The sequence below is a fragment of the Kogia breviceps genome, chromosome 19 (genome assembly GCF_026419965.1).
Source record: "Kogia breviceps isolate mKogBre1 chromosome 19, mKogBre1 haplotype 1, whole genome shotgun sequence".
Taxonomy (NCBI): domain Eukaryota; kingdom Metazoa; phylum Chordata; class Mammalia; order Artiodactyla; family Physeteridae; genus Kogia; species Kogia breviceps.
This window is the reverse complement of record NC_081328.1, coordinates 50,846,130-50,858,820: the sequence shown is the minus strand read 5'-3', so window position 1 is coordinate 50,858,820 and position 12,691 is coordinate 50,846,130. Positions and strand designations below refer to the sequence as shown.

General features: G+C 57.2%; 1 protein-coding gene across 9 annotated transcripts in view; it reads left to right on the top strand.

Moving 5' to 3' along the window:
* Positions 1–12,691, top strand: part of ITGB4 (integrin subunit beta 4) — a 31,282-nt gene that overhangs the window by 9,532 nt on the left and 9,059 nt on the right. For all 9 annotated transcript variants that reach the window (XM_067020573.1, XM_067020571.1, XM_067020567.1 and 6 more), the window contains 17 exons: positions 64–186; positions 601–765; positions 940–1,016; positions 1,755–1,957; positions 3,920–4,023; positions 4,144–4,242; positions 4,417–4,546; positions 5,265–5,387; positions 5,487–5,593; positions 6,348–6,381; positions 6,558–6,749; positions 7,011–7,114; positions 7,430–7,488; positions 7,620–7,643; positions 8,695–8,843; positions 8,938–9,117; positions 9,919–10,067. In XM_067020573.1, coding sequence (XP_066876674.1) covers positions 64–186; positions 601–765; positions 940–1,016; positions 1,755–1,957; positions 3,920–4,023; positions 4,144–4,242; positions 4,417–4,546; positions 5,265–5,387; positions 5,487–5,593; positions 6,348–6,381; positions 6,558–6,749; positions 7,011–7,114; positions 7,430–7,488; positions 7,620–7,643; positions 8,695–8,843; positions 8,938–9,117; positions 9,919–10,067 — 2,022 coding nt within the window. The remainder of the gene's footprint in view (positions 1–63; positions 187–600; positions 766–939; positions 1,017–1,754; positions 1,958–3,919; positions 4,024–4,143; positions 4,243–4,416; positions 4,547–5,264; positions 5,388–5,486; positions 5,594–6,347; positions 6,382–6,557; positions 6,750–7,010; positions 7,115–7,429; positions 7,489–7,619; positions 7,644–8,694; positions 8,844–8,937; positions 9,118–9,918; positions 10,068–12,691) is intronic.

Here is a 12,691-nt window from a genome sequence, read left to right as displayed (position 1 = left end):
GGCCAGGCCAGGGTGGGTGAGCCCGGGGTACCCCCAGGCCATTGATCGCCTGCTCTCTTTTAGCGCATCCGCTCCAACCTGGACATCCGGGCTCTGGAAAGCCCCCGAGGCCTGCGGACAGAGGTCACCTCCAGCATGTTCCAGAAGACCAACTCTGGGTCCTTTCTCATCCGGCGCGGGGAAGTGGTACGCCTCCGTGGGGGTCCCGGGGCAGGGGAGGACGGGCACAGCGCCCTGCGGGGCGGGGTCTACCTGAACAGAGGTCCAGAGCATGGCCTCCGGAGTCAGATCTGGGTTTGAAGCTCTCTGGATCAACCCCTTGGCTTGTCCTCACCTGTAAAGTGGAGACCAATCAGCTTGGAGCTCAGGGTTGCTCAGATGAGTGAATGGGCCCAAAGCAACCCTGGTTACTGTTGGTGCTATTGTTACCCTGGCTGTGCCTGGAGGGAGCAAGTTCGCAGCCCTGCGGAAGGGCGGGCAGGGAGCTGGGTGTCGGGGGCCAGGCACACCCCTGGAGCTTGAGGGCCTAGAGACTTCAGGTGCAACTGCCCCCTGGTGGTCTGTCCAGGCCTGCCTTGTCTGATGGTGGGGTCCCTGCAGGGCACATACCAAGTGAAGCTGCGGGCTATCGAGGACTTGGACGGGACTCACGTGTGCCAGTTGCCAGAAGCGGACCAGAAGGGCAACATCCATCTGAAGCCCTCCTTCTCCAATGGCCTCAAGATGGACGTGGACATCATCTGTGACGTGTGCTCCTGTGAGCTGGTACGATGCGGCCCCACCAGGTCGCGGAGGGAGGAAGAGGCTAAGCCGACCACCCCAGGGCCCTGAGTAACACAGCAGAGCATCCTGTGGCCACAACTCCCTTTCGGGGTGCCCTGAGGGGCAGCGTCCAGTGTCCCTCACCCCCTCAGCCACCCCACCATGATTTCATTCCAGCAAAAAGAGGAGCGGTCATCTCACTGCAGCTTCAACGGGGACTTCATGTGCGGACACTGTGTGTGCAATGAGGGCTGGTGAGTGTGGGAGGGTGAAGCCAGCACCCAGGATGCCAGCAGCTCCCAGAGAAGGGGCTGGGCACACCATCTAGGCTGCTGAGGGTGGGTTGGCAGCTGGTCATAGAAAGGGCTAGGAAAGGGGTATGTCTAGGTGGCAGGTGGATTCAGTTCAAAGTACTTTGAAATTCATGGATATGGGAATTCCCTGGTAGTCCAGTGGTTAGGACTCAGCGGTCTCACTGCTGGGGCTCTGGGTTCCATCCCTGGTCGGGGAACTAAGATCCTGCAAGCTGCGTGGCGTAGCCAAAAAAAAAAAAAAAAAAAAAAAAAAGAAAAGAAATATATGGAGATATAGGATTACCTCTGGAAAGACGTGTAAGAATCAGGGCAGTGGTGGCCATTAGGACGTTGTGGGTCGGACACAGGAGGGAGACGTACTTTACCCTCCATCCCTTTTGGACCTTTAGTATCTGAGCCATGGGCATCTATTACCTGAGCAGAAGGGAGTCATAAGAGAATGTTAGTAAGAGTAAGGGCTTTTCAAGCTCCAAGACATTGAATAAGTTTGTCATGACTTGAGGAAGGGACAGCGGGAGGGTCTCAGGGGACTGAGGTTTGAGTCTCAGCTCAGCCCCAGCTGTCTACGTAACTCAGACCCACAGGGGCCCACTTAGAGCCTCAGTTTCCTCATCTGTAAAATGGGATGGTGAAAGGCTTCCTGCTGCGCCTTGCGGAAGTGACTGGCTTCTCCCGCAGGAGCGGCAAGACCTGTAACTGCTCCACTGGCTCCCTGAGCGACCTGGCGCCCTGCCACCGGGAGGGTGAGGACAGGCTGTGCTCGGGGCAGGGCGAGTGCCAGTGTGGCCACTGCGTGTGCTATGGCGAAGGCCGCTATGAGGGTGAATTCTGCGAATATGACAACTTCCAGTGCCCCCGCGCCTCCGGGTTCCTCTGCAATGGTGAGCTACTGGCCCAGCTAGGGTGGAGCCGAGAGGGTGGCCTGGGCGTCCAGCTCTTGCCCCCCGCCTCTGGCTCTGCCATCAGAACCCATGTTGGGAGAGCCTCGCTGGGAGTCGGGACCCCCATGTTCAGGCCCAGCCCTCCTCCAGATTCCCTGAGTGCCTCTCCCAAGTCCAGCCCCAACCTGGACCTCTCTCCTCCTCCACAAACTTGATGCCCAAGGCCCCTGCCAGCATGAAATCCCCATTGTGGAATGTCCCCCTGAGGACCTCTGGCCCGTGCCCACCCCCTTCTCTACTCTCCCATCCCACTAGAGTGGGTACCACCCAGCTCAACCTCAGTGATCGGTGGTATGTGGCATGGCGATCTTCCCTCTCTCAGAAGATGCTACATCTCTAGCAGACAGGGCCTGGAGTAATACATCCTCTGTAGACCCCACAGGGTCTTACATAGTGTGGGCCCAGGCCATGGGCACATAGGCTGGCCAGGGCTTCCAGAGCTGGGCAGGGGTCACAGAACCCACAGGGGCCACATGGAAGTACTGAATGGGTAAATGGAGGAGAATGAATGAAACTCCACTCACCAAATACTTATTAAGCCCCAACTGTATACTTGCCACGGGGGGTCAAGACCCTACTTTTCTACCCTTTCCTCCATTCTTGCTTTTGTCTGCCATTTCTTCTCTTCACCAGCCCAGCCCAGGGTGTGCTCAGAGAAATGAAAGGAGAACCCAAGACATCTGGAGAAAGGCAGACATTTGGCACAGGCCAAGCTGAGACAGAAGGGGAGGGAGATGCAGCCAGGAAGGAGGCAGAGTGCAAGGGGCTTGGGTTCCAGTCCAGGATGGGTCTAGTTTTAGTCTAGTCCAAGCTTATTCTTAAAAGGCTATACATTAAATATTTTCAGCTTTGTAAGCTATATGGTCTCCGTCACAACTACCAAGCTCTGCCGTTGTAGCAGAAAGCAGCTATAGGCAATACATAGGCAAACGAGTGTGGCTCTGTTCCAATAACACTTTTGCAAAAGCAGGTAGTGAGCTGGATTTGGCCCACAGGCTGTAGTTAATCAACCCCTGTTCTAGTAAGGATATTGGACTTCATCCTTTGGGCAAAATGGAGTCACTGGTGTGTTTCTTTTCTGGTGTTTGTTTTTTTTTTAAAATAAATTTATTTATTTTTGGCTGCATTGGGATTTCATTGCTGTGCACGAGCTTCCTCTAGTTGCGGTGAGCGGGGGCTGCTCTTCGTTGCGGCGCGCAGGCTTCTCATTGCAGTGGCTTCTCTTGTTGCGGAGCACGGGCTCTAGGCACGTGGGCTTCAGTAGTTGTGGCATGCAGGCTCAGTAGTTGTGGCTCGTGGGCTCTAGAGCGCAGGCTCAGTAGTTGTGGCACACGGGCTTAGTTGCTCTGCAGCATGTGGGATCTTCCTGGACCAGGGCTCAAACCTGCATTGGCAGGCGGATTCTTAACCACTGCGCCACCTGGGAAGTCCTCACTGGTGCTTTTAATTTCATTTTCTAACTCTTTATATGTTAACCTTGTATCCAGCCACCTTGCTAAACTCACTTATGAAATCTAATAACTTATTTCTAGATTCTTGCTATTTTGTGACATGTTTCTGATACCTGCAGATGATGACTGTTTTTCATCTCTTACTTTCCAAAACTTATGTTTTATTTCTTTTTCGTACCTCATTGCATTGGCCAGGACTCATTAGAGGTTCTTAAACAGGGAGACACATGATTGGGTTTGTGTTTTGGGGTGATCACCCCAGCTGCAGAGTGGAAGGTAGAAGGGCACAATAGAGCAGGAGAAATGGAGAGAAGGGAGTTCCAAGAAAGCGACGAAGAGATGGCTCTGGCCCTGGCTGGAGACATCCTAGCTCCTAAGGCAGCTCCAGCCAGTGGGCAGCCTGGACTGCGGGTGCAAGTGTGCCTCTCGTCTCCCCTCCCCTCCTCTGCAGACCGGGGACGCTGCTCCATGGGCCAGTGTGTGTGTGAGCCTGGCTGGACAGGCTTGAGCTGTGACTGTCCTCTCAGCAATGCCACCTGCATCGACAGCAAAGGGGTAGGCCTGGGCATGAGGCAGACAGTGGGGGGCGGTGGAGGGGGCCCCAATCAGGACCACCCTCCCTCTCAGGCAGGGGTGGGGGCACAGCTGGCTCACTGGTGCCTCCCCTTGACTCAGGGTATCTGTAACGGGCGTGGCTACTGCGAGTGTGGCCGCTGCCACTGCAACCAACAGTCGCTCTACACGGACACCATCTGCGAAATCAACTACTCAGCGGTGAGGCCAGATTCACTGGGTATGGGCGTGGGGACCCCAGGCACAGGGCAAGACGGACAAGAGGGGCTGAGCCTGGTGCCAGAGGACCTGCCCAAGGGTGTGACATGGTGGGAGAGGGCCTGGCAGCGGCCGCCGCCCAACACAGTGCCCGTCTGGCCCTCTTCGCCCACCCAGATCCGCCTGGGCCTCTGTGAGGACCTGCGCTCCTGTGTGCAGTGCCAGGCGTGGGGCACCGGTGAAAAGAAGGGGCACACGTGTAAGGAGTGCAGCTTCAAGGTCAAGATGGTGGATGAGCTTAAGAAAGGTATGGGGCAGGGAAAGAGGACGAGGCAGGGGGGCTTCCGCTGGGGTAGGTGGTGTCTCTCCTCTGGGCAGGGCTGTAGAGCTGGGTAGGGGGCTCATAATCCAAACTGAGGAGATGCAGTCCAGAAAGAGGAGTTCCAGACCTGGGAGTGGTCACAGAACCCAGACAGGTCACGCAGACCCAGGTAGGGGACACACAGTCTGGCCAGGGCACCCAGACCTGGGGAGATGGCTTCTGGCTTGGGCAGGGGGCAAAGAGCTGGGTAGGCCCATGAACACGGCAAAGGCACATAATTGGGCCGTGGGGGCACACAGCCTCCTTTCCTCTAGGTCAGAGAAATGTTCTAGAAGGGACTTCCCTGGCGGGCCAGTGGTTAAGACTCCGCACTCCCGCTGCAGGGGGCGTGGGTTCGATCCCTGGTCGGGGAACTATGATCCCACATGTGGCCAAAAAAAAAGAAAGAAAAATGTTGTAGAAGCCCAGCTCCTGAATGATGCCCAGGGCGGGCACAGATTTGCAGCCTCTGACGCTTCCGGAGGGCAGCCCCCGCCTTGCCCCATCTGTGTGCACAGTTTGCCGGGAACTTGGAGGTGCCTCCCACCCTGTGATGGGCGGGGTGGGCCCCAGAGTAGGGCCATGGTGAGGAGCGGCCACCTCACCAGGCCCTGAGGTGCTCCGGGGTGGGGTTGGGTGCCCTGCTGACTGTCTGTGGGGGCAGCGGAGGAGGTGGTGGAGTACTGTTCCTTCCGGGACGAGGATGACGACTGTACCTACAGTTACACCGTGGAGGGTGATGGCGCCCCCGGGCCCAACAGCACCGTCCTGGTGCAGCGGAGGAAGGGTGAGCTGGAGGCCCGGCCGCGGGGGTGTGGGTGGCCTGCCAGACCCCGGCGGGGGAAATGGCGCCGACCCCCTCCTCTTCCTCCTCCTTCCTCCCTAGACTGTCCTCCCGGCACCTTCTGGTGGCTCATTCCGTTGCTTATCTTCCTCCTGTTGTTCCTGGCACTGCTGCTGCCGCTTTGCTGGAAGTACTGCGCCTGCTGCAAGGTGCGGGCTCCCCCAGCGTCTCCCCCGCGCCTCCCCCCGCCCCCGGGGCCCCTGTGGGTAGCAGAGGCCAAGCGAACCCACGTGTCCTGCCCAGCCCTGGTGTCCTCCCCGCCCCAGCCTCTCACTGTGCCCAGCCTCGGTGGCCGGACACCTGGGAGCCCCTGCCCGGGGGTCAGCCGCCTGCAAAGGGTCATGAGAGCTACCAGGGAAGGAAGGGCTCTGCCCACCGGGAGCTGACAGTCTACTGGGGAGGAAAGACAGGAGACAGGAAAACATGGAGGATGGCATGGCACGGGATACTGAACTGCGGGAAGCAGAGCCCCCCGTGTTGTGGGATATTAGTGTGTGTTACAGCGAAAAAGAGTTCTGTGATCAGACACATTTGAGAAAGCGATTTCTTCTCTGCAGGACTTCTCAGAGCCTTGGATCTAGTTGTATGAGTAGTGAAACGGCGAGGGGAAGGAATTCCGTGCTTCCCAAATGGGTTTGATCACAGAACCTTTACTTTCCAGAGTATACAGCAGGACCAGGGTCCCCTGGCACAAATTTGGGGAACCCTCTGCCCCCATCGCCCTCTGTACCCACCTCGTGTGCCACACACCTAGACCCCTGCAGCTGCCTGGATGTCCTGGTGTCTGGGAAGGCACCTTTGCCCCCTCTGGACCGTTGGCGTGGGTGGCAGGTGGTGGCAGAGGGGCTTACCTAGGCTGGGGTGGCTGTCTCAGCTCTCATCCTCACCCACCTTGTCTCCTAGGCCTGCCTGGCCCTCCTCCCATGCTGCAACCGAGGTACGGGCCAGCATCAGCAGGGGTGGTGGGCTTCTGCCCGCTCTTTCTTCCAGTTGGGGTGGAGGGGAAGCCGGGGCCGAGTGTGGAACGGAGGCGGGAGGCCCCGGGGTCCCACCTGCAGGGGTGTGGTGGGGAAGGTCTAGGGAGCGGCCCAGTGAGAGGACCCTGTCCCGCAGGCCACATGGTGGGCTTCAAGGAAGACCACTACATGCTGCGCGAGAACCTGATGGCCTCGGATCACCTGGACACACCCATGCTGCGCAGCGGGAACCTCAAGGGGCGTGACATGGTCCGCTGGAAGATCACCAACAACGTGCAGCGGCCTGGCTTTGCCTCCCATGCTGCCGGCATCAACCCCACGGAGCTGGGTGAGGCCCAGGGCTGGGCACCTCAGGCCTTGGTGCTGCCCTCGGGACCGGGGCATGTTCACCGCTGCTCCCGGGTCTGGGATCACACCATTCCTATTTTCTCTGGGTACTGGGTGCAGGCACAGGCCTGGCTGCCTTCTGTCCTCCCTGACGGTGCTATAAGCCTCAGGTGCTCCCCTATCCAAGCATGGCTCCTGGATGGGGCTTCTGCGGTGCCCACTGTGCGGGGGGCTGATGACACCCCTCCCTGCCTGCCCCTAGCGCCCTACGGGCTGTCCCTGCGCCTTTCCCGCCTTTGCACCGAGAACCTACTGAAGCCTGGCACCCGAGAATGTGGCCAGCTGCGCCAGGAAGTGGAGGAGAACGTAAGGGCCAGAGAAGCCGGTCCCAGGCGGCTGGCATCTCCGGGCTGGGTGTGAGCCAGGTGGCGGGAGAGCGGAGGGAAGCAGCTGGGGAACCTGGATTTTTCCGGGCAGGAAAGAAGGGCCTCCTTGGACATGTGCCTGGCCTGGGATCATCCTGGGATCTGTTCCCTGTACATGCTTCCAGAAGGGTAGAGGCAATGTGCGTGCCCATGGCCACGCCCCCTGCCAAGCCCGAGAGGTCCTCTGGGCCTGGATGGCTCTGGGTGGAGAGGCTCCCCCAGGGCCCGAGCCTCACAGCCCTCCCTTGCCTGGCAGCTGAACGAGGTGTACAGGCATATCACGGGCGCGCAGAAGCTCCAGCAGACCAAGTTCCGGTGGGTCCTGGGTGCCCGGGGCTGGGTGAGGGTGCTGCCTGTATAGCCAATGCCAGGGGATCTCCCCCAGGCAGATCGTGCCTCCACCCCAGGGACCACCTGGCTCACGTTCCCCACTTTGTCCTCCACAGGCAGCAGCCCAATGCCGGGAAAAAGTGAGTCGAAGACACACAGGTGGGGTAGTACCAGCCCCAAGTACCTGCCCCCTCTGCCCCCACCCCCACCCCCACCCCCACCTCCACCTCCACCTCCACCTCCACCTCCACCTCCATCTCCATCTCCATCTCCATCTCCATCTCCATCTCCATCTCCATCTCCATCTCCACCTCCACCCCACTGGAAAGGAGGGCTGTCTGTGTCTGTCCTTGGGTAGGACCTTCATTGAGCAAATATCAGTATGAAGCCCTCACCAAAAGCCAGCCCCGGTACTAGAACAGGAAAACCACGGGGAACCAAGCAGACCCAGTCCTTGCCCTCGTGCCGGCGATAGCCCCCTACCGAGTACCCGGGATAGCCCGGTGCCCAGCTGCAGCCCTCCTGCGATGCCAAAGGCCTTGATCCTGGAGGCACCGCTGGGTGCCAAGAAGATGGTCCAGTGGGTGACACACCTCCTTCCCAGTTCCTACCCCGAGTCTCAGCACCCCCAGGGGAAGAGTGGGGGGTGGGAACAGCATTCAGAGAGGATAGAACTGCGCAGAAACAGAATACAGCTCTCACTGAGCACATCACCTTCAGTAAGAACCATTTAGACCAGCATTTTGAGTGCTTACGACGGGCCAGGCCTTGTCCTAAGGGCTTCACGTGTGTGGTTACCTTATCCAAGTAGGTACCGTTGCTATTCCCATTTTATAGTTGAGGAAACTGAGAATCAGAGAGCTTCAGTAACTTGCCCAAGGTTACCTAGCTGTTAAGATATAGAGCCAGGATTTGACCCCAGGCATTCTGGCTTCAGGGCCTTTACCCTTCACCAGCCCTTCTTGGTGAGGCGGGTGGGAGTAGTAGCCTCATTTCACAGATGAGGGTGCTGAGGCTGCCGGGTGAGGTGGTGGGACCAGCGTGGGCCTCTAGGACTGTCTGGTTCTGCTGACTGCTTTTTGCTGCCTGCAATCTTGTCCCCTGATGGAGAGAAGAGGACAGGTAGGCGGGGCGGGACAAGTGCCAGCCTCCTGGCCAGCCTGACGCCTCCCCACCCAACCCCGCCCCCAGGCTGGGCCACACCATTGTGGACACGGCGCTGATGGCACCCCGCTCGGCCAAGCAGGCCCTGCTGAAGCTGACGGAGAAGCATGTGCAGCAGGGGGCCTTCCATGAGCTCAAGGTGGCCCCTGGCTACTACACCCTCACTGCAGACCAGGGTAGGTGGGCAGGCCCCCTGTGCCCCTCCCTCTCACCTCCCACCCCTGTGCGGCCCCCTGACCCCCATCTGACGGCTCCCCACCACCCGCCCAGACGCCCGGGGCATGGTGGAGTTCCAGGAGGGCGTGGAGCTGGTGGACGTGCGGGTGCCTCTCTTCATCCGGCCTGAGGACGATGACGAGAAGCAGCTGCTGGTGGAGGCCATCGACGTGCCCGTGGGCACTGCCACCCTCGGCCGCCGCCTGGTCAACATCACCATCGTCAAGGAGCAAGGTCGGTCAGGGTGGGAGGAACAGGGGGGCCAGGAGGGGGGCTCTGGGGTCCCTTGTTCCTCCTCGAATCCAAGTGGGAGTGGGGCCTGGCCATGTGGCCTAGGCAAGTGACTTAACCTCTGAGCCTTGGTTTCTCCATCTGTAAAATGGGTATCAGGCTCAGTGCCTGGTAGTAGGCACTCAGTGTGGCAGCTTCTCTTATAATCACCAGAGGGCGCTATGTCCTCCTGGAGCCATTGCATATCCCTCTCCTTGTCCTTCCCCTATGGCCTTTGAACTGGGGAGGCTGAGTGGGGCCCCCCTAGGATGGCATAGGAGCAGGAAGGGGACTGGGGCCTCCCTCTGCTCAAGCCTATCTAGAGCGGTGACCAAGGCATCACACCACTGTCACCCACGGTGCCTTCCCTGCTAGTTCCTCGGGGAACATGGACTTGTCGATAACCATCTTTCCGGCGCCCGGAGGGAGGGTCTGTTCTGGTCCCTGACCCCTCCTCCCCGCCTGCTCTCCGGGACCCCAGGACTTGGGCCTACTCTGGCCCAGCTCTCAGTCGCAGCTCTCATGTCTGGTCTTGGCCCTGCCCGGCCTCCTTTCTCTGCCCTGACCCTTCCAAGATGTTAGCTGGACACCGTTCCAGCCTTGTCAACTTTTCCTGGAAGACTTTTCCAGCCCCTTCCTCTGTCCTTCCCCAGAGAGGGGTGACAAGCGGACTCCTGGAGTCTGGGCCGGGCTGGGCCAGAGGGAGGGCGGGGGCTGAGAAGGGACTGGGGCCAAGACCCCTGACCGGTGCCTGGCTCCTTGCAGCCAGCGGGATCGTGTCCTTTGAGCAGCCCGAGTACTTGGTCAGCCGCGGGGAGCACGTGGCCCGCATCCCCATCATCCGGCGTATCCTGGACAACGGCAAGTCCCAGGTCTCCTACTGCACGCAGGACAGCACAGCGCAGGGCAACCGGGTGAGTCTCCACCTCGGGGTCAAGGGCACGTCCCAAGGGCTACCGGTGGGAGCAGGACACGGCAGCTGCCTGAGTCTCTGGATGCTGGTGGTGCCGCTGGCCGGCCTCCCGAGGACATGTCCACCTGCCCGGCCGCCCTGCAGCCGGGGTGTCTTGCGCACCAGAAGTGCCAGTGACGCCCTGGGTAAGGTCTCCTCATGTCCGGACCATCCATGTCCCCCCTCCGAACATCCCAGGATCCACCAGGACAGCCAAACTCTCCACAGAGAAATAGACACCTCCGTCTACCCCTGTCCAGGGACTCTGGGCTTCTTGACGTGGGATCACAGACCCCATGTCCCTGGGCTGTCATTGCCCGGCAGGCCCTCTCTGGAGCCGTGCCACAGGAGCAGCCCTTCAGGGCAGGGAGGGCCGTGTGGCAGGGCAGTGTCCCCTTTATCGCTGGACCCCAGTCTCGGAGAACTGCCAAATCCAGGTGGTGGATGTGCTTGGTTTGGCTTACAGGTCTGTTTGTTTTTCTAAATGTATTACCAACCTTTTATTTTATTTTTTATTTTTTTTGGCCACGCCGCATGGCTTGTGGAATCTTAATTCCCCAGCCCAGGGATCGAACCCGAGCCCGGGCCCATGGCAGTGAAAGTTCAGAGTCCTAACCACTGGATGGTCAGAGAATTCCCTATTACCAACGTTTTTTTAAACTAATTTTTATTGGAGTATAGCTGATTTACAATGCCATGTTAGTTTCTGCTGTACAGCAAAGTGAATCAGTTATACATATACATACATCCACTCTTTGTTAGATTCTGTTCCCATATAGGTCATTACAGGGTATTGAGTAGAGTTCCCTGTGCTCTACCGTAGGTTCTTTCTTTCTTTCTTTCTTTCTTTATATATTTTTTAATTAAAAAAATTTTTTTTATTTTTATTTTTTGTGGTACGCGGGCCTCTCACTGTTGCAGCCTCTCCCGTCATGGAGCACAGGCTCCAGACGCGCAGGCTCAGCGGCCATGGCTCACGGGCCCAGCCGCTCCGCAGCACGTGGGATCTTCCCGGACCGGGGCACGAACCCGCGTCCCCTGCATCGGCAGGCGGACTCTCAACCACTGCGCCACCAGGGAAGCCCTCTACCGTAGGTTCTTATTAGTTATCCAGTTTATACCTATTACCAACACTTTAAAACTAAGAACATTCACATCAAAACTTCCCTCAGAACGTAATAAAGTCTAGTCTCACCGGCCCACAGGCCACTTGGCAATCGTGGGTGCAGACATGCACTCAGAAGATCCCGACACTCACCCTGTTCTTTTTTTTATCGGTAGGAACAGTTCTCATCACTGCTCCAGTGCTCCCCATAAAAACTCCAAAGAGGAATTTGTACGCCCGTAACTTTTCACTGAAAATGCCATATTATAGAGGTTCTGGCTATCCCGTTATGCTTTTATAAAGATCCTTTGGCATTGAACTATTTTTAAAAACATTTTATTTCTCAACTTTTTGTTTTGAAAAGCTTCAACCTACAGGAAAATGGAAAGACTAACAAAATTAGCACCCACTTACTCTATGTAGATTCACCTTGCTTTCTTTCTCTCTTTCTATATAGATGTATACATGCATGTGTGTGTGTAAATATATATGTATTTATAGCTCTATAACTGTAGAGAGAAAGGGAGAGAATATATATATGTATCTATAGCTCTATAACTGTAGAAAGGGAGAGAATATATATATGTATCTATAGCTCTGTAACTGTAGAGAGAAAGGGAGAGAATATATATATGTATCTATAGCTCTGTAACTGTAGACAGAAAGGGAGAGACTTGGTTTACTTGGTTTACTTTTGTTGGCTGAACTATTCAGGGTAAGTTGTAGACATCATATAGACCCTAAACCTTTCTGTAGGCGCCAGCTAAGAACAAGGGCACTCTACATAACTACGACAGAATTACCTAACTTAAGAAATGCCACATTGTCCTCATAACTAATAATTAGTCCATATTCGGATCCCCCCCCATGTTCACATGTCCCACTAATGTCCTCTATAGCTTTCCCCCCCCAATCCAGGAACCAATCAAGGGTATAGCATTGCATTTTGTTGTCATGTGTCTTTAGTCTCCTTTAATCTAGAATAATTCCCCGGCTTTGTCTTTTGTCACCTGGACATTTTTGAAGCATCCCCCCCCAGGTCAGTTGTCTTGCAGGCGACTCCTGCTTTTCTTTCTGGGTTTTTGTAGCGTTTGAGTTTGTCCCTCTGTGCACAGCGGGGCTGGCTAGCAGTGCCTGGAACTGAATGTGTTTGCAGTGCCACCTAGTGGCATCATGTGACGGGCACTCAGGAAAGCTCTGGGGCATTGCGGGGGTGGGGGTGGGGGAGCTGGAGATGTTGGAAGCACCCCACCCGGGAGGCAGGGCCTGGTGGCTGGTGGGATCCAGACTTCAGAGCCCCAGTGCGGGGAACAGTTCCTCCCTCCCTGTCTGGGGCCTGCAAATCTCAGCTCCCCCGGCTGAGTGCCTGCCTGTATGGGACCCTGCATATGTGCATCCCTGTCTCTGTGCCTTGGTTCAAATCCTGGTGCCACCACAACTACCTGTGTGAACCTGTGTGAACTTGGGCAAGTTTCTTCACC